Source organism: Phoca vitulina, unplaced genomic scaffold (assembly GCF_004348235.1).
Source record: "Phoca vitulina isolate PV1807 unplaced genomic scaffold, GSC_HSeal_1.0 scaffold38, whole genome shotgun sequence".
NCBI lineage: Eukaryota > Metazoa > Chordata > Mammalia > Carnivora > Phocidae > Phoca > Phoca vitulina.
This window is the reverse complement of record NW_022589741.1, coordinates 5,436,026-5,456,540: the sequence shown is the minus strand read 5'-3', so window position 1 is coordinate 5,456,540 and position 20,515 is coordinate 5,436,026. Positions and strand designations below refer to the sequence as shown.

The 20,515-nt window shown below is 42.9% G+C and overlaps 1 protein-coding gene across 4 annotated transcripts in view; it reads right to left on the bottom strand.

The window, feature by feature from the left end:
• Nucleotides 1-10,029: 10,029 nt before the first annotated feature.
• ACAT1 (acetyl-CoA acetyltransferase 1) overlaps nucleotides 10,030-20,515 on the bottom strand; it is a 21,870-nt gene continuing 11,384 nt past the window's right edge. For all 4 annotated transcript variants that reach the window (XM_032427939.1, XM_032427938.1, XM_032427941.1 and 1 more), the window contains exons 3-12: nucleotides 20,096-20,213; nucleotides 19,617-19,712; nucleotides 19,080-19,180; nucleotides 16,258-16,401; nucleotides 15,457-15,607; nucleotides 14,576-14,671; nucleotides 13,493-13,606; nucleotides 12,509-12,573; nucleotides 10,766-10,923; nucleotides 10,030-10,357 (exon numbers count right to left, since the gene is read on the bottom strand). In XM_032427939.1, coding sequence (XP_032283830.1) covers nucleotides 10,237-10,357; nucleotides 10,766-10,923; nucleotides 12,509-12,573; nucleotides 13,493-13,606; nucleotides 14,576-14,671; nucleotides 15,457-15,607; nucleotides 16,258-16,401; nucleotides 19,080-19,180; nucleotides 19,617-19,712; nucleotides 20,096-20,213 — 1,164 coding nt within the window. In that variant the 3' untranslated portion in view covers nucleotides 10,030-10,236. The remainder of the gene's footprint in view (nucleotides 10,358-10,765; nucleotides 10,924-12,508; nucleotides 12,574-13,492; nucleotides 13,607-14,575; nucleotides 14,672-15,456; nucleotides 15,608-16,257; nucleotides 16,402-19,079; nucleotides 19,181-19,616; nucleotides 19,713-20,095; nucleotides 20,214-20,515) is intronic.

Below are 20,515 nucleotides of genomic sequence, written 5' to 3'. Positions count from 1 at the left end.
CCCAGCACCATTTTTTTTTTAAGATTTTTTATTTATTTATTTGACAGAGAGACACAGCGAGAGAGGGAACACAAGCAGGGGGGAGTGGGAGAGGGAGAAGCAGGCTTCCCACTGAGCAGGGAGCCCGATGCGGGGCTCGATCCCAGGACCCCGGGATCGTGACCTGAGCCGAAGGCAGACGCTAAACGGCTGAGCCACCCAGGCGTCCCTACCCAGCACCATTCTTGAGAAAGACTTTCCTTTTCCAAATACACTGCACTGTTACCATTGTCATGAGCTAATAAACTATGTACGTGTGAGTTTGCTTCTGGACACTAATCTGTTCCATTGGTCAACTTTTTTTAATTGAAGTATAATTAACATACAGTGTTAGGTTAGTTTCAGGTATGCAACATACTGATTCAGCAATTCTACACATGACTTGGTGCTCAGCACAGTAAGGGTAGTCACCATCTGTCACCAAAAAACGTTACTATAGGATCATTAACTGTATTCCCTCTGCTGTACTTTTCATCTCCATGACTTACTTATTTTATAACTGGAAGTTTGTGCCATTGGTCTACGTTTTAAAGATGTGCCAATAACACACCATCTTAATGACTGTAGGAAATTTGTTTGTTTTAGGTTTTTATTTTATATTTGAGCCACTTACTAAGAGCTCTATTAGAACTACTGGTTTTCCTGATGCTTAGTTTTTATTTACTAAGGATGTGTCCTCTCTAAATAATTATTTTCTAATTTCATTTCTTCTTACTATGGTGATTAGCACTTCAAGTACAACTAATAATGATCAGAGTAGGCTTCCATGTCTTATTCCTCATTTTAATGAGAATGTTAAGTACAGTGTTGCATTTTGTTTGCAGTGTTTTAAGAATTTACATCAGGAGTATCTGTTCAACTTAATAAGGTGCTCTTCTAACATCAATTAAAATATTTTTATTAAATCCATGAATTTATTTTTATATTCTAATGTGTGCTTTGCAGTCTTACTGATTTAAGTATAACTAAATTTGATTTGTCAACATTTTATTTAAAATGTTTACTTCTAATGAGATTGGTTTCAAGCTTATGCCAGTTTTTTTCATTGAATTTGGAACTTACCATCTCTTTCAGTTTATCTGAATATTGGAATAGTAAATAGTGCTTGTTTGAGGATTCACGTGATGGTTAAGACAATATAGGCAGAGCACTTAAGGTCAGTGTCTGGAACATATCACAGCTAGTGCCTGTGCTGTTTTTTTATTTCTGCATTCTGCAGCAGATTATTTAGAATGGGAGCTAACTATTCCTGAAACTAAATCACCACGAAATCATCGAAGCCGGCAGGCTTTTGCAGCAGCAATTTAGGTTTTTTCCCCCAAAAGTTCTTCTAGGCTGATTGGTCTAATCAGGCTTTGAGCTTTTTTCTGAATTAAATATATTTTTCCCCTAAATCTTGCTTACTCTCTTTAGAGACTAATTTTCTGACAAAATCACCTGTTACGTTTAACAACTGTATACTTTTCTGATTGACTGGTCATTCTTTTTTTTTTTTAAGATTTTATTTATTTATTTGACAGAGAGAGACAGCGAGAGAGGGAACACAAGCAGGGGGAGTGGGAGAGGGAGAAGCAGGCTTCCCGCTGAGCAGGGAGCCCGATGCGGGGCTCGATCCCAGGACCCTGGGATCGTGACCTGAGCCGAAGGCAGACGTTTAACGACTGAGCCACCCAGGCGCCCCAACTGGTCATTTATTCTTAATGTTTGCTCTTTTCCTCAGAGTTCTTTTTCATGTTTAATTTTTTAAATTGAATGAAGAGTTACCTGGCTTTTTTTCCTTTTAAAACTATGTAAAGCATTTAATTAACGCTATGAATTTAGTTCTGATTTCACCTTAAGACATCGAAATTTGGAAGATAGGGTAAGTACTTTCATTTTCTTGTTTCATTATTTTCTTGTATAATTTAATTACTTAGAATAAAGTAGCATGTTATCTTTTTTATTTTTTTGCTTAAAATTTATTTTTATTCTGGTAAAAAGATTAGTTGATATTTCTGTAAATCTTTCATGGATGCTTAAAAACAAATATTCTGTTTATAAAGATACTAGGTTTGATATTTAATTTTATATTTGCTTTTAACACTTTTGTCATAAACCTTTACTTTCCCGTTATTATCTTGGCCATAGTTTTTGCCTCAATTGTTTTGCTATCATTGCTCAGGGCATAGTCTATAGCTGTCATTACTGCATTTTTTTCAGCTTTTTTAAGATTGATGACTACAGTTGTTAAGATATCTAAAGTGTACATCACGAGTGGATCTACAATACATTGAGGAAACAATACGTCGTGGAAGGATTCCTCCCATCAAGTTAATAAACATCCACCACCTCACATACTCCTCTTCTTGGCTGTGTGTGTGACGTATGAGTTCTCTCTCCGCACATTTCAATTCTGTAATACGGTATTTCCAACTGTAGTCACCACATGGTACATCAGACCCTCAAACTTCATTCATCTTAGAGCTAAAATTTTGTACCCTTTTATAATCCCCGCGTTTCCTCCACCACCACTCTCCGGGCCTCAGCCCCTAGCAACTACTTTCCTACTCTGTTTCTAGGAATTTGACTTTTCTTTTTTCTTTTTTTTTTCTTTAGATTCCATATATAAGTGATGATACCATGCAATATTTGTCTTTCTCTGTCTTATTTCACTAAGTATAATGCCCTCGAGATCCACCCATGTTGTTGCAAATGCAGAATGTCTTTCTCATGCCTGAATCATCCTCCATTGCATACATTTACCACCGCTTTTGTTCATTCATCGACTGCCACTTAGGTGTTCCCGTATCTTAGCTGCTGTGGATCGTGCTGAGAAGCTGCAGGGCACAGTGGAGAAGTCCACGTGTCTTTTCACTGCTTTTCATTTCCTTGGGGTATAGACACACATGCACACACGTATCCACAAGTAGGATGCCTGGGTCATATTTTTTCTGATTTTTCTTCTTGAATGTTTGAGGACCCTTCATACTGTTTCCCATAATGACTGCACCAGTTTACATTCCCAGCAACAGGGCATGAGGGTTCTCCCTTCTCTGCATTCTTGCCACTGCTTTTGATGACAGCCATTCTAATAGCTGTGAGGTGGTATGTCGTTTTGATTTGCCTTTCCCAGATGACTACTGACGTTGAGTAACCGCAGGTCATTTATAGCTCTTCCTTGGGAAATGTGTATTCTTATTCTTGCCCAATTTTTAGTTCGATTGTCTGGTTTTTTGCTATTGAGTTATGTGAGGTTTTGTTTTGTTTTGTTTTTTTGACATTAACCACTTATCAGATAGATGGTTTGTAGATAATCTCTCCCATTCTATACATTGTCTTTTCTTTTTGCTGATGGTTTCTTTGGCTGTGCAGAAGCTTTTTAGTTTGATAAAGGCCCATTTATTTGCTTTTGATTTTGGTATCAAATTCAAAAAAACCATGGCCAAGGTCCATGTCAAGAAGGTCACTTTCTGTGTATTCTTCTAGAGCTTTATGGTTCCAGATCTTAAATTTCAGTTTTTAGTCCATTTGAGTTCATTTTTATGGGGTAAGATAAGGGTCTAGTTTCACTCTTTGGCATATACCTGTCCAGTTTTCCCAATACCATTTATTGAAGAAACTGTCCTTCCCCATTTTATATTTTTGGCTCCTTTGTCCTAAATTAAATGATTATGTGTTGCATAGATTTATTTCTAGGACCTCTATTCTATTGATCTGCATGTCTGTTTTATGCCAGTATTATACTGTTTTGATTACTATAACTTTGAGGTCAGGAAGTGTGATTCCTCCAGCTTTGTTATTCCTCTCAAAATCGCTTTGGCTATTCAGGGTCTTTTGTAGTTCCATACAAATTTTAGAATTGTTTATTCTATTTCCATGGAAAATGTCATTGAAATTTTGATAAGGATTGCACTGAATCCATAGAATAGTATGGACATTTAAATAATACTAATTCTTCCTTCTTAATTTCATCAGCATGAGATATCTTTCCATTTGGTTCTTAATAGTATCCGTATACAGATCTTTCACCTCCCTGATTAAATTTATTACTAGATAACTTTATTCTTTTTTTGATGAAATTGTAAATGGGATTATTTACTTAACGTCTCTGTTAGTAGACTGTTGGTGTATATAAATGCAGTTGACTTTTTTATACTGATCTTATGTCCTACAACTTTACCAAATTCATTTATTAGTTTTAACATTTTTTTTTGTCGAGTCTTTAGGGTGTTCTATATATCGTATTATATCATCTGCAAGTAGAGGTAGTTTTATTTCCTTTCTGATTTGGATGCTTTTTATTTCTTTTCCTTGCCTAATTCTTTGGCTAGGACTTCCAGTTTATTGGTGAAAGTGGGCATTGTTGTCTTGTTCTTGATCTTAGGGGAAAAACTTTCAGCTTTTCAACCTTATTTTGTCAAATGCTTTTTCTCCATCTATAGAGATGATCATATGATTTTTACATTTTGTTAAATGATGTATCACATTAATGTGCTGTAGAATTTGGTTTGCTAATCCTTGTTCAGGCTTTTTGTAGCTATGTTCATCAGGGATACTAGCCGGTAATTTTCTTTCTTGTAATGTCTTTGTCCAGTTTTGGTATCAGGGTAATGCTGTCCTCGTAAAATGGTTTTGGAAGTGTTTCCTCTTCTTCTGTTTATTTTTTAGATTATATTTATTTGAGAGAGAGCACTAGAGAGCACGCACAAGTGAGGGTTAGAGGGAGAGGGAGAAGCAAACTCCCGGCTGAGCAGGGAAGCCCCTGTGGGGCTCAATCCCAGGACCCCAGGATCCCAGGATCATGACCCAAGCTGAAGGTAGACACTTCACTGACTAAGCCACCCAGACGCCCCCTCTTCTTCTGTTTAAATGTTTGATGGAATTAACCAGTGAAGCTGTCTCGTCACACACTTCATTGTGTGAGGTTTTTGACTACTAATTCAATGTCCTTACTATTAATTGGTTTGTTCAGATATCCTGTTTCTTCATGATTCAATCTTGGTAGGTTGTATGTTTTCTAGAAATGTATCCATTTCTTCTGGGTTTTCCAATTTGTTGGTAATTCAGTGTAATCTCTTATTACCCTGTGTATTTGTGTAGTATTCATGTAAGGATTCCTCCTTCATTTATACTTTTGAGTTCTCTTATTTTTGTTCCGATTTTAGTATATGTGCTGCCAAAGCAAATTCTCTTATTTTCTTGGTTAAGTCTAGCTAATGGTTTTTCCGTTTTTGCCTTTAAATTAAAAAAAAAAAAAATCAGCTCTTAACTCTATTGGTCTTTTCTATTGTATTTTAGTCTCCATTTCTTTCCACTCTGATCTTTGTTATTTCCTTCTTTTATTAATTTAGGGCTTGGTTTGTTCTTCCTTTTCTAGTTCCTTGAGGTGTAGTTAGTGTGTTTATTTGAGATTGAGATCTTTCTTGATTCATAACGTGAGCATTTATCACTGTGAACATCCCTATTAGAATTGCTTTTGCTGCATCCCATAAGTTCTGGTATGTTGTACTTCCATTTTCACTTGTGTGCACATTTTTTAAAAAAGATTTTTAAGTAACCTCTGTACCCAACACGGGGCTCAAACTCACAACCCGGAAATCAAGAGTCATGTGCTCTGCTGACTGAGCGAGCCAGGCGCCCATGTCAATACTTTGTGTATTTCTCTTTTGATTTCTTCTTGGACCCATTGATTATCAGTAGCATGTTTTTAACCTCCATTTGTGGTGAATTTTCCACTTTTTCTTCTTATAATTGATTTCTAGTTTTATACCACTGTTAAAAAAGTCGCTGGATATGATTTCAAACACCTTAAAATTAGTAAGATTTCTTTTGTGGCCTAACCTGTGATTTATCTTGGATGGTATTCCATATGCCCTTGAGATGAATGTGTATTTCTGTTGTTGGATGGGATGTTCTGTAAATATCTAAGTCCATCTGGTCTGACATGTTGATTCAAGTCCAGTGTTTCCTTACTGATTGTCTGGATGATCTCTCCACTGTTGAAAGTGGAACACTGAAGTCTCCTACTCTTGCATTATGCTCCTATGTTGGGTGTGTATATATTTAAAATTGCTTAACTTCCTGTTGGATTGCCCCCCACTTCTTTATATCTTATACAGTTTTTGTCTTAAAGTCTGTTTTGTCCAAAGCAAATACAGCTACCCTGCTTCCTTTGGCCTCCATACATGGAATGTCTTTTTCCAACCCTTTACTTTGAGTCAGTGTGTCCTTGAAGCTGAAGTGAATCTCTTGCAGGCAGCAAGAAATAAGCAAGACAGCTACTCTGTGTCTTTTGGTTGGAGAATTTAGTTCATTTGTATTTAAAATTATTATTTACAGGTATGGCCATTTTGTTAATTGTTCTCTGGCTGTTTTGTAATTCCTTTGTTTCCTTCTTCATCTCTTGCTCTCTTCCTTTGTGATTTGATAATTTTTTGTGGTTGGCATCCTTAGATTCCTGTCTCTTTATCTTTTGTGTATCTACTATAGGTTTTTGTTTTGTGGTTACCATGAGCCTATTGAAGATATTTATAACAGCCTAAGCTATAACAACTAACTTCAAACGCATACAAAAACTACACTTTTACACTCCCCCACCACACTGGTTTTGATGTCACAATTTATATTGTTACCTTGAACACCCATTAAAAATTTTTGTAGTTAAACTTATTTTTAATATTTTTGTCTTTTAACCTTCATACTAGAGTTTTAATTTGCCCACCACCATTACAACATTAGAGTATTATGAGTTTGACCATGTATTTGTCTCTACCAGGGACACTTAAACTTTTAAATGTCTCCTTGTTACTAATTAGCATCCTTTCCTTTCAGGTTGAAGAAGTCCCTTTAACATTTCTTGTGAGACTGGCCTAGTGGTGATGAACTGCTTCAGCTCTTGCTTGTCCAGAAAACTCTCATTCAAACCCGAAGAACAGCTTTGCTGGGTAAAGTATTGGTTGGCATTTTTTTTTTTCTTTCAGCACTTAGAATATATCCTGCCATTCTCTTCAGGCCTGCAGACTTTGCTGAAAACTCTACACTAGTCTTAAGGGGTTTCCCTTGTAGGTAACAAGTCATTTTTTCTCTTGCTGCTTCTAAGATTCTCTCCTTGGCTTTAGCTTTTGACAGTTTAATTATAATGTGTCTCAATGTGGGGCTGTGTGGATTCATCTTTTTTGGAACTCTCTGGGCTCCCTAGATCTGGATTTCTGTTTGCTTCCCCAGGTTAGGGAAGTGTTCAGCCATTATTTCTTTGAATAAGCTCTCTGCCCCTTTCTGTCTTCTCCTTCTGGGACCCCAGTAATGCAAATATTTGTCCACTTGATGTTATCACATACGTGCTTTAAGTTCCCTTCCTCTGTCTTCTCTTCTGATTGGATGAGATTCACCATCCTGATTTCGCGGATCCTTTCTTCCACGTGGGAAAGTCTGACTCCTTAAGTTTTCAGTTCAGTTACTGTATTCTTCAGCTCTGATTTCTCTTTGGTACTTTTATATTGTCTTTTTTGAAATTCTCACCTTGTTTATATATTGTTCTCCTAACCTAGTGAGCATCTTTATGGCTGTTATTTGTCAGACAAATCACTTCTGTTTCATTAAGGTCTGGTTAAGTTTGATCTTGTTCTTTTGTTGAGCACAAATCCCTGTTTCTTCATCTTCCTTGACTCACTTAGGTGGTTTCTACCCATTGACCTTGTGTGGGAGACGAACGTCTTCAGTCAGCCTGGCCAGTCTTGGTTGTCTCTCAGTCTTCTGTGATCACCTCTGCTGCTTGTTGCTTTCCAGTGGCTCCCAGCACTTGAGGGTGTGCGAGGACGCGAGTGTCTGGGAGGGGAGGACTGCAGTCAGCACCTAGATGCAGGCGGGACTGTCCGGCAGCAGCTGACAAGGTATGTCGTTAGGCCTTTCCCAAGAGAAAGCAGACAACAGACTTTGTGGCCAGCAGCCTCTGCACTGGAGCCGGGGTGGGGGGAGGGGGGTTGCTCCTGCACCCGCTAATAATTGCTTCTTTGCTACAGTTCTTTGCAATCCAGGAGTGCAAGTCCTGTTGCCTGTCAAAGCCAGGTTATCCAGGGACCCAGGCTTTGGGTGGCAGCTACGAAAGGAAGGGCACCAGACATACATGCAAACTACATCTAGAAGATACTTGTATCTGTAAGGAGTTCAAGGGAGAAGTCAGGGGTAGGGTCTGCTGGCTCCCCGGTCTCCGGGGAGGATCACTGTGCACTCCTAGATCCGTGCTAAATGCTTTTGCTCCATAAAAACCACTTCCTTTTTCCTCTTTGTCTTCAGGTTCCCTAGAACTTTATTTTGAATGATCTTTTCTTTATAAAAGCATTCTTGTCCTGTTTCTGCCTTGACTACTAGTAATTTGTGATACATACTACCTTCTCTTTTTACTTGATAATGGAGTTTTTCAGTTTTTATCTTCTATAGTAATTTATTGTAGAACTTATTTTACATTCTACTGGCATTTGCCTTTAGTTAGCACATGTAATTTTTTTACCCCGATTTTACTACATTCCCCCGCCTCTCCAGCCAGCCCTTTTAAACTTTAAAAATTAAGAAAATTAAAAATTTTACATTCTTGAATTCTTAATTTTGATTCTTTCCATGTGCTGATAATAAACTTTGTCATTTTGGAGGAAATAGTAGAGCATATTTTATAAGCTCTTGCATGCCTAGAAATTCCTAGCATCTTTGTTTCATTAAAAATATGTAGATGTTGGTCACTTGTCTTCTAGTATTTATTAAAACAAGGACTGAGGCTACCCATTTTTCCACCTAGATATTTTCTCCAGAATCTTAGTAGGATTCTGTTAATTTTGCTAATGAAATAAGGCCTTCAGCGTTTTTCTATTATAATTAATCCTTGGGAGTACCACGTGGTTTTTTGTTTTGGTTTGGTGGTTTTTTTTTTCCTTTTTAAGAAATACCATTTACTCATGGTTCTATATTTTTCTTTTCCTCTCCCCGAACTGTGAGCGGGCTTTCCTCTGTCACTGACTTTGAGATGCAGTGTTACTTCTGCTTGTCTTCCGTGAAGTATTCTAATAGAGTTTGGGTTTTCTTTTCTTCGTGGGTCTTGGCCCCTCCTGTCAGAGTCAGGGCGGAGGCCCACTGGGCACAGCTGCAACGGGGACTGCTTGGATCAGGCCGGCTCAGCTCCTGACCAGGCAGCTTGGCCCCAGACCTTGCAGTTTCCCTACTCCGGGCCTCAGTGTCCTTCTCTGCACCTGAGAGGAAATGATAGTGCCGACCTTCTTGAGTTCTTGTGAGGATTAAAGGACTTACTTAGTACATAATGAGCCACAAATACTAGCTGTGATTACTGTACAGATATATTTTTTTTAAGTATTCTGTCTGAATCTTAACATTTTTTTCCTTATATTGTCTTTTTGCTCCTTCTCAGGTAAGGATTCACAAGAATCATTTGCCAGGAGATTGTGTATACGTGACCTTTTCTGCCCCTTCCCTCTCCCACCGCTGTCTGTCTCAACCGGAAAAGGAGCGTCCCTTCTCGGAGCCACCGTTGAGGTGGGTGCACACAGCCCCTGCCCACAGTGTGCTGCTCTCCTCCCAGAAGAAATGCAGTTCCCCATACTTGGGCTGCATTTTCTCCTGCTTAAGAACAGAGTCTCTGCACCTGATGAATCCGTTCAGCTGAGCAGCTCCCCCCGCCCCAACTGCTGTAGTTAGTAATCCAGAGGCCAAACCCCTGGGTTTTCTCAGACCTGCTACCCCCTCAAATCCTGCATGCTCACCTTGGGAGAGACTGTACCCCCTCTAGACCCGAGCACGCGGATCTATCCTGTTTCCAGCAACACTGTGCTCACTTCCACTCAGCTAGCCATCATGACGTTCATTTGACCTCGGACAATCCTCAAAATAGAAATGAGGATTTGTTCTGTAAAACGGAAGCCTCTACTTCTAAGTAACAGCGGCATACTGGTATTTCAAACAGTACGGCTTGATAAAAACTACTCTGAACTACTAAAGATTACAAAAGACTTAAAGCAGAAGAAAACATTTATTGATAATTTCAAAGGGATTGAGAGTTGATCTTGTTCTCTTATTGTAAAAATGTTAGAAAAAACAACAGAACCTGAAACAGATTGAGCATACAAGCTGACCCAGGGCGGTCAGTCACACTGAGGGCGGCAGACCTTCCGGCCACGTAGGACTGTTGCGCTCGTTGCTTTAGACGACACGCGCTGCCTACAGCTTCTGGATCAGCAGGGCAGATGCTCCCCCTCCTCCATTGCAGATACTGGCGAGACCGTACTCCCCTTGCTTCAAGGCCTGAACCAAGTGAACAACAATCCTGGCTCCGGACATCCTAGGATTAAGAAGGCACTTGTGTCCTTTAACATAAATTACAGAATACCTGACCAAACCAAGTTTCCATTCCATATTCACTTGAAAAGAAGTCTATTAGAGCATCTAACTCCTTCCCTTCAATGTGGGAGACGTGTTTCAAAAACGGTTACAGCTTTTTTTAAAGCCCGAGCATAGATTTTAATCTTAAAGCACCACTAGTTTCCGGCAACTGCCGATGGCAGATCCGTGCTCAGGGTCAGATCCTATCAATCGATCAGAAATGGTGTTTGCCCTTCGAAGGACAGGTGGGAAGGAAACCGGTTCGACCAGGAGTAACAGGAATGAGCACGAAGCGGTTAAGATTTAGACAAAACTACGAAGGCCATGATGTTGCCATCAGCCTAGACGGTCGTCTGACGTCACCTACCCAATCGGATGTCCCAGAGAAACCGCTCCTCCATTGATGTTCACCTTCTGGGGATCGAGGTCCAGCATTTTAATGTTTGCTAGCACAACCAGACTAAAGGCTTCGTTCACTTCCCACATCGTAATATCCTCTTTTTTCAGTCCTGCATCTTTAAGAACCTAAAATTTTTTTAATGATCGATTAACAGTCAAAACTTATTTTCATTATTTTCTTGGAATTCTGCAATTTGGGTTGCTATTTCCCCTTGATGCAAGAGATACTTAAATACAGAGTTTCTTAGTTTTCAGGAGGAAGAGCTTTTTTATTTTCTGATTTTAATGTCTCATTGCACTGTGAGCAAAGAATTTTGTTTGCATTATTTCTATTTTGCAGCAATAGAAAGAACTAGATTTTCTTGAACGTTCCATGGATACCTGAAAAGAACGCATATTCTCTATTTGGGGGTTATAACTTGATAGTCTTACGATCTACTTCACTACATCGCTCAGTTGTAGACTTGATCTGTCAAGTGAGAGAGGTCTGTTAGTTTCTACTACTAGTACGGTTGTTTTTCACTGCATCTCCTATAGTTTTTCCTTTATAAAAGCTGCTCTGGGGTTATATGGGCACAGACATTCTTAGCTATTGTATCTTCACTGCAAATTATCTCAAGTCTTTTATTCTAAATAGTTCGTCAGCTGTGCAGGAAGGTGTGATGGTGCTAATAATAATGGTTATGCTTACATATTTATAAAATTCTGCTGTCCTTTTTCTTTAGAAATTGTTGTTGTTGTTGTTGTTGTGAGCAACAGTAAAATTCACTGTGAACTCTTCCTCCCCGTTCCCCTCTTCCTCCAGCAGGCTCCACAGCTCCTACCGCACGAGACCCGCGGGGCCCCTGCCCTGGCGCTCAGTCAGGCCGCGGTCAGGACTGGAGCTGCACCTTCAGAACCCAGAACTGTTTCTCACCCTCGCTCTCCAATGTGATGCATTCACTTTCAGAAGCTGTGTCATTCTGTCCCTTTCTGAGATCCGCCACCCCATCGTTTCTGATCCTCTCTTCCCATAGTCCTCACTGATTTCTGCTCAGTCTGGGTGCTGGTCTCAGAAGTTCCCTCCCAGGGTGAGGCCCTCTCCTTCTGAAAAGGAGTATTTGCTGGAATCTTCTGAGATCCTTCAGCACCATCTCTTCCTGTGACCCCTTAGCAACTTCCCTTAGAGACAGCGACAGCTTGGAGTAAGACCAGCTCCCAGCAATTCCCTTTCAGAATGGAGACCTCTCCTAGTAGTGAATTATTTGAATTCTAGAACCAGTACCTTTAGTATTTTTTCTTTGCCACGCCAACCTCCCACTTTGTGGTTACCATACCAGGTGTGAGTGAGCATCCTACTTAAAAATAATTACATAGTTTGTGTGTGTTCCACTGAAGCTCTAGTGTGTGGGCTGCTCAAACTGTTTGCAGAAGTTGGAAGATTTGGGGGCCCCCTTGGTGGCTCAGTCGGTTAAGCATCTGACTTCAGCTCAGGTCATGATTTGGGGGTCCTGGGATCGAGCCCCGCAGTAGGCTCCCCACTCAGTTGGGGAGCCCCTCTCTCCGCTCGTGCTCTCTAATAAATCTTAAAAAAAAAAAAAAGTAGCTTGGTTTCAAATCTTCCTATCTAGGCCTCCTCAGATGCATAACATTTAAAACCCAAACCCTGCAGCTCTGCTCTCAGCAGAACAGACGCTGATGTGGTGGACACCGCCCCTCACCAGGTCCTCACCTTAGGTACGGCATATGCAGGTGCAACGGGAAAATCCACAGGTTCAACAGCAGCATCAGCAAATGCTTTATTAAAAAAAAAATTAAATCGGTCATTAAAATCTTTTTGGCAAGTGACTCACATCTGTCATTAGATATAATATGCAAAACTGCAAGCTTCCTAACCCCAATAATATATGTAAATGCATTTGTTCCTTTTCTGAGATTCTAGGCTTTATAAAATTAGATCCATCATCTAGGCCACTGATTTTCATTAAGTAGGGGGTTGGGGGAAATCTGCCTCCAGGGACACCGGCATTAGCTAGGGCTCGTTTAGGTCCGCAGCAGCTAGGCCGCCGCTTCCTGCAGCATCGGGGGTAGGGGCCGAGGAGCCTCAGGAACAAACACTGACTTGCTGCAAAATCTCAGAAGGGCTGAGGTTAAGAAACCAAGATCCCAGCTAAAAATGAAGGGGCGCCCGAATGGCTCGGGGGTTAGGAAGGCATCTGACTCGGTGTCGGCTCCGGTCACCATCCCAAGGTAGTGGGATTGCATGCGCTCTGTGCTCAGCGGGGAGTCTGCTTGTCCCTGTCCCCCTGCTCGTGATGCTAATAAATCTTTAAAAAAAAGATGAAGTCGTGAAGCCTTTTTATAAAGTAACAAAATATTTGTTTAACTCATTAACAAGGCAGATTTTACAGCTAAAACTATGTTTAGAGAGACTGAGGGTATGACAAGTCACACAAATACCCAGATTCCCTAGTTCTGGAGCCCTGATCTCGTGCTCTCTAAGCTGCGGTCACCTTGCTCCTGGCGCCAGAGCGCGGCCCTTCTGTTCCCCGCCCGGCAGAGGACGGGAGGCCCTTCAGCGCGCGCGCTCCCCCAGAGGCACTAGAGGAGCGCCTGTCTCCGCTCGGCGCAGCCTGCGACGGGAGCCGCGGCCCCAGCCCCGCCCGGTGCCCCGCCCGGTGCCCGGAGGCAGGGGGCACGCGCCGACCGGGCCTACCTGCCACTCGGGCCAGCGGCGTCACGTTGAGCCTGCGGGCGGCGCCGGCGGTCATGAGCAGCGCAGCGGCCGCGCCGTCGTTGAGCGAGCTCGCGTTGGCGGCCGTGACTGTGCCTGGAAGAGGGGGGCAGGGGTCGCGGGGTCGCTCCCGCAGGGTACCGCCCGGGCCGTCCACCCCGCAGCCCTGACGCGACTCGGAGACGGCGGCGGGGACAGCGGCCTGCGAGCCCTCCGAGCCGTCCGAGGCTGGGGAGCAGCTCCGTGGTTCCCCGTCCCGCGGCCGGCCGCGCCGCCCCCACCAGAGCAGGCCCTGGGTGCAAACCTGCTGCGGCTCCACACCCCTGACGTTCAACGTCAAGGGTACTAAAAATCGCTGGACTGTGCATTTTAAATCTTACGGTATGTAAATTATGTCAATTAAGCTTTTCTAAAAATTGCAACCAAGACCCTATAGTACTGCAGCTAAAAATATACAACATAAAAATACACTTTTGCAATACAAATTTTATATGGTGCTTTAAAAAAGACTGATCCGTCCCTATAGTTGGTAGTGAGAAATTCACATCAGGAAAGGCGGAAACTTTAGATTATCATCACCAGTAAATCTGCCAATTTTAAAAGCAGAACGGACCACCTCAAGGATTTCAAAAGCATTATCTGAGAACACTGGAATCCCATTCATGGTAGCATTCAGTAACTACTACTTCCATGCCAGGCGCTGGAAATAAAACAGTGAACAACACTGCTGTCAACTTCACCCTCAAGAAGCTTACCAGTATTTAACATATAAACACCTTTCATTTCAGAATAAGCTTTCAAAATGAATTACATATGAAAAACTGGATTCTATACTCATTCTACAATCTCTTCCCTAGGATTTCTATATTGAAGGTATTCGCTGTTACACAATTTTAAATATTTTTAAATATAATTTGTTAATTTCACATGAGCCTGACCTATTGAAAATGTTAAAAAACATCTAGATGTTTTCTAGAATTACTTTTCTAAAATCCTGAGGCAGTTCCAAGACTAGAGATGGAGTTTACCTCCACTTTTTGCCATGCTTCATTTCTTCATACTAACCGTTTTCTTTCTGGAAAACTGTCTTCAGCTTTGGAACTTTGCTAAAGTCAACACGTTTATATTCTTCATCTTCTTTCACCAGTACATCTGGTTTACCTACAACACAAGTCTTTCATCACCAGTCAGGACACCAGTGAGTCATGGAGTAAGACACAGCAAGTGTCCCTCCCATGCGGGGCCTGCACACCTTGCACCATCCCAAGTCAACCCTACTCGAGAATCCACCACCTCTCATCTCTGTTAGTCACTTGAAGAGTTTATTAAGTAGTTGAACACAGTTTAAATCTTTGATGTGGCCACATCCCATTCTCTCCTCTCCCCCTTTTTAGATCCCATCCACTCTCCTGACCGCAGGCGTGGACAAGCTCTAGTAATTCTACCATTCTGAGCCTCATCGTCGTTTCTCAGCGGAAGTGGAACCTAAGCCAATTCAACCAGTCTTCGCTTTGGGTTCTGCCCGAGGGGGTGAGGACAGCTCCCTGCTCTGTGACTGAGAGCCGTCAGGGGGACCCCAGAGACGGAGCTGGGACGAAAGTGCGCAGCGCTCGGCACTAGGTCGCGCTCCCAGAGCTGCTGCTTGCTGCCGTGTGGCCTTCCTCCTCACCTCCAGGGCTAATAAACCGTCTGTCACTGATATTAGAAAGATTTCTAATAAACACATTTCTCAAATTGGAAACATTCTTCTTAGTGGCATTTGCAGTTGAGTTGGAAGCGGATATGAAATTGGGTTGAGTTAAATTCTAACCTGGCAGTATTCCCCTCTATTAACCATAAGCAAAAGTATCTGTGTCCTCAGCTGAACGAAGATAAAAATGAATGAATTTAAAGCAAAATTTTTTAGCAACCTGTGAAAAATCTATTTTGGAATATCATCCCTCTACCTTTTACTGTAATTGTGACAGGGATAACTTCATTTCCAAATTTTCCTGCTTCCCACGCTGCTTTACTCCTGGTGTAGGAGTTAATTGCGTATGTGTCCTGTTCTTCTCGTGCAATGTTCATCTTCTTCGCAGTATTCTCAGCACAGTTCCCCTGATAAAAGTTGGAATTCTTAAACAAGTAATTTGCTTTGCATAACTTACAAAATATCTATTAACTTGCATAACAAAATAGTGGTTAGCCATTAAATTTAGTTTCCTAAAATACACCTCTTTCTGTACTAGGTCATTTTTCACTCATGTCTCATCTTTAGATACTTCAATGAGCCCAGAAGTTGCTATTTCAAAGGCAAATAATTAAATAGTTATGGAATCCATTACCAGAAGCCAGAAAACGCCCTATTCCAGTGTGGGGCAGTTTATTCAACAACTGAGTCAAACTGATGCAGGGAGCAAAGAAATATTTTCCTGAAATGAATGGCTAAAATCAACATTTATAGAGCCCATCCTTCAGTTACTAAAATACACATAATTTTAAAAAATCAAACAGTATTGCATACTCAATGATATTTCTCCTTAAAAATCCAGAATTACCGGGGCACCTGGCTGGCTCAGTCGTTAAGCATCTGCCTTCGGCTCAGGTCATGGTCCCAGGGTCCTGGGATCGAGCCCCGCATCGGGCTCCTTGCTCAGCGGGAAGCCTGCTTCTCCCTCTCCCACTCCCCCTGCTTGTGTTCCCTCTCTCGCTGTGTCTCTGTCAAATAAATAAATAAAATCTTTAAAAAAAACAAAAATCAAGATTACCATATGGATTTTATTGTAGACATCAGTTAGCCCATCTTTCACAATCAAATCTTCAAGCTTGACGCCACCATATGGCGTTGCCCCTCTGTTCATGACGTAGGGAACATTGGACATGCTCTCCATCCCGCCTGCCACCATCACATCCTGCTCAGCAACAAAAACAATGTCAACTCGAACAGGACCTGTACAACCCAGTACACCCACCACACAGCAACCACAAACAAGTTTCCGTGGACTTCATTAGGCCGCTACACAGCGAACACAGGAAGTACCCGCTTTGACCCGGATGAAAAGAAATGGTCTGAAATGTGTCACGATAATTAAGAATCAGGTATTTATAAGAATGCCAGGATCCTTCATGGAAGACCGACCCTCTTGTGAAATTCTTCTAACCCTTCACTGCACTCAACACTGCTTTATGTCATGTCTTCTAAAAGATGACAACCTGTTTGCAGAAATAATCCTACTTCTTGGACTGAGATCCTCCTGACCAGCTTTTCCCAGACGGCTGTGATGACCTTCTACGGGATCCTCGGACACGCATCCTTGCTTCCACCCCGGAGGCGTCGACATGCACCCTGGTCACCTTGGGTAGAATGAGACTCCTCGGCCCTTCTTCCCGAAGGCTTGTCTCTCCCTTTCGGGTCAGGTCACCGCACCTGCTGCAAGGTCTTCACAGACCTCGTGCTCACACACCCCTGGGCACTCTGCCCCACCCGCCCACCTGGGAAACACCGGTACTTCCTTTCAAACTAATCAAGACATGGCCATGTCGCCCCTTCCCTGACCACCTGGGCCTTCTTGGAAGCCGCCCGTCCTTCTTTTTTGTTCCCCAGCTACTGGCTCAGGCGTTTATTAGTGCCACTGCCCTGAACTACAGCTGTATCTGCAGGGCCCATCTTCGTCTTCACCAAACGCAGCTTCTTGCAAGGCCAGAAACCTTGTCCCAGCTATTAATGACTATTAATCCACCTGTCAGTACAAACCAACAAAAGAAATCTGTTTGCATATAAGGGCTAATTTAAAAAGAATAGTTTAATATAAAACATTAATGTAAGCATTAAAGCCACAGCCTTTAACCAGGAGTAAAGACAAACACAAGTTCCAGACCAAAGAAACCTAAATATTTTTCTGGTTCTGAAATCAAGAGATTCTCAATTAGTTCTCAGGTATGTTCTAATCCGTTACCCTAAAATACTAAATATTCCCTGAGGATGATGCCAATAATTAGTGACAGAAAAGAAAGTATCAATTATTCTTCAATACAAAATAAAAATGGCCACTTTCCAAAATATTTCAAAATACTTTGATAATTCAAAATATTTACTCCTAGTATTCCTTTAAGTCAGGTAATTGTACACATGCACAAATAATACCAGCTGAAAGCATTTCAGTGTAGTGCACACAGCATTGGCTAGAGAATCGCAATAAATCCACTGAGACAAAACTTTCCTCCTCAGTTTTCCAGCATGTAAACAATCTCCCCCAATTTCCACTCACTGCTCCGACAAGGGCTTAGTGACACCCCGTGTTGGTGTTACCCTCTGCACGAGCGAGCTCCCAACATTTGCAAAGTGTGCAACTGGTACCACGTTAATGGAAAGCATTTGAAAATATCCTCTGAAAATCTTCTGACTCAAATTCTCCTCTTAGTAATTTTTCTAAGAGACCAATTTGTCCATGACAAGATTTTTAACATTCTGTCCACCGGGCTCCAGCGACCGTCACGGAGCAGGTGCGCAGCTCGTGGGGCAGGAGGAGGATTCACGCTCGTCTGGCCACAGACTTGCTGTTCTTCCCACTACGCTGCGCCCCCTCCAAGGCGTCGTTCAAGGATTGAGGAGGGTTTACAAAGATGCACGAGGGGAGCTCCGCACGGCCGCACTACGTGAGACAGTGGAGAAGGGGAGACTCCCTACGTGTCCTTTCAAATAAGGGCCCGGAAAATATGCTATCGCTATTCAGCTCAGAACACTACTTATGATAAAGTATCGGACACGCCAGCTAGACAGCACTCTGTCCTGTTTTCCTCTTTGCCTTTCAACTGGAAACAAAGCCAGGGAGGGGAAGAGCATGGCACACTAACCGTGTAAGCATCGTTCACAGTCACCTCACAGAAGGCCCTCCGGTGTCACAGCCCGAGAGGCCGGAAGGCACTAGATGAGGACAAAGACACCTGCTTTCTAATTTCAACCACGTAACTTTGTCGGCCGCGTCTCAACCCCACTCGTCTCAAGCGCGAAAGGAAGGGCTTGGACCTGACCAGCTCTCAGGTCCGTGGGCCCGGGTCTGCTCTCCTCCCGCCACAGCGCGGGCATGCTGAGCGGCCACCTCCTGCGCGAGCTCAGGTAAGGACGAGACGGAACCAGCCCGGCCAGCAGAGAGCACGACTGAACAAAGGAGCCGGGCTACGTAGGAGCCACAGATCTGTCCTCAAGTCCGGGCTCTGTCAGTGACTGCATTCCCAAGGTCAGCACCTTCTGCTCATCTACCATGAAAACCCTCCTTATTCTGGCAAATAAAACATTTTTCGTGTGTTGAGTCTCCCAGAATAAGACCAAGTAAAGGGTCACCTGAAGACCAAAACCTCTTCGCTGAAAACTAATTTCTAACACAAGACACTCAAGCTACTATCTGAGCCCCCGCTTCAGTTGGAATAAAACAAAGCCAGACAGTCCGGAGCCTCGGGAACAACACAGCTCCCGGCACTGACGAGAAAGAACCTCACTTCGAAAGCACAAATGCGCTTCGATTTCCAGTGTAGTGTTTTTTAACACTGCGTATTATTTGAGTTATAAAATGGAAAAGAAGGTGCTTCTTACCTGATGCCCACACATAAGACTCTGAGAGGCCATCATGATGGCTTTCATGCCTGAGGCACAAACTTTGTTTACAGTGGTGCACGGAGTAGAAACAGGTAAGCCTAAAACCAATACAAACAAGTCCTACTTTTAAAAAGCGAAGATACGGGGCGCCTGGGTGGCTCAGTCATTAAGCGTCTGCCTTCGGCTCAGGTCATGATCCCGGGGTCCTGGGATCGAGCCCCGCATCAGGCTCCCTGCTCAGCGGGAAGCCTGCTTCTCCCTCTCCCACTCCCCCTGCTTGTGTTCCCTCTCTCACTGTGTCTCTCTGTCAAATAAATAAAATCTTAAAAAAAATAAAAAATAAAAAGCGAAGATACCCTTCAAACACACCTGTAGAATTTAAATTCATACAACAGGGCACGTGAAACCTCTAACCTGCAACAGCATCACTCCTGCCACTAGAGTATGCATTTAACATTGTATTTAAGCTGAAATGGCCTCCACTCTGCTCCACCAAACATGTGAAGTATAAAAGCAAACACGGATTCCCAGTACCTGCGCCCAGGGCTGCTTGCCTTGCTGGGGCTTGTCCTTCACCCCCTTGCAGAACGTTCCCCATGTACACCTCCTTCACTTCTTCTTTTGGAATCCCTGTTTTTACAAAAACAAAACAAGCATTTCCATATTTTAGTCAATTTAAATATAATTAGTGGTTACCTACTAAGGTACATGATATTACACAGCAGGAACTGTTTCTTCTTCTCGTCAGCTCTGAGTTTCATCCTAAATGTAGTCCAAGGATTTCTTTACAAGGGAATTTAGAAAGGCAGGCACTGAGCGTTTCTAAGTGTTATGTAGACAGTAAGTGCAAAATAAGTATTTGCTCCACTGAATCACTGCCCCCTCTACACAAAAAGCAAAGCAACCGGGTCGCCTGGCTGGATCAGTCGGCAGAGCACATTCAAGCCCCACGTGGGGCACAGAGCTTACTTCAAAAAAAAACAAAAAACCCAGAAAACCAAGTAGCGACTGACCTGCCTTTTCCACGGCTCCCTGAATTGCAATGGAACCGAGCTTAGTGGCCGGCAGGGAGGAGAGGCTGCCCAGAAAGGACCCAATGGGCGTCCTTGCGGCACTCACGATGACCACCTCCTGGCGAGACAGAGATGGTAAAATGGGTCCGTGGAAATACTTGATCCAAACCTTCTTTCATGAAAGAAACAGAATTCTGAGATGCGCAGTCATCCCCCAGCCTCAGTCCCCAGCCTCAGTCCCCAGCCTCAGTCCCCCAGCCTCAGTCCCCCAGCCTCAGTCCCCAGCCTCAGTCCCCAGCCTCAGTCCCCCAGCCTCAGTCCCCAGCCTCAGTCCCTCAGCCTGCTCCCCGGGGAAGACGCTGCGGACACGGCTGCGCCCTGGGCTGCCTGCTCCACCCGCCTCCACCCTGCTCACCCTGC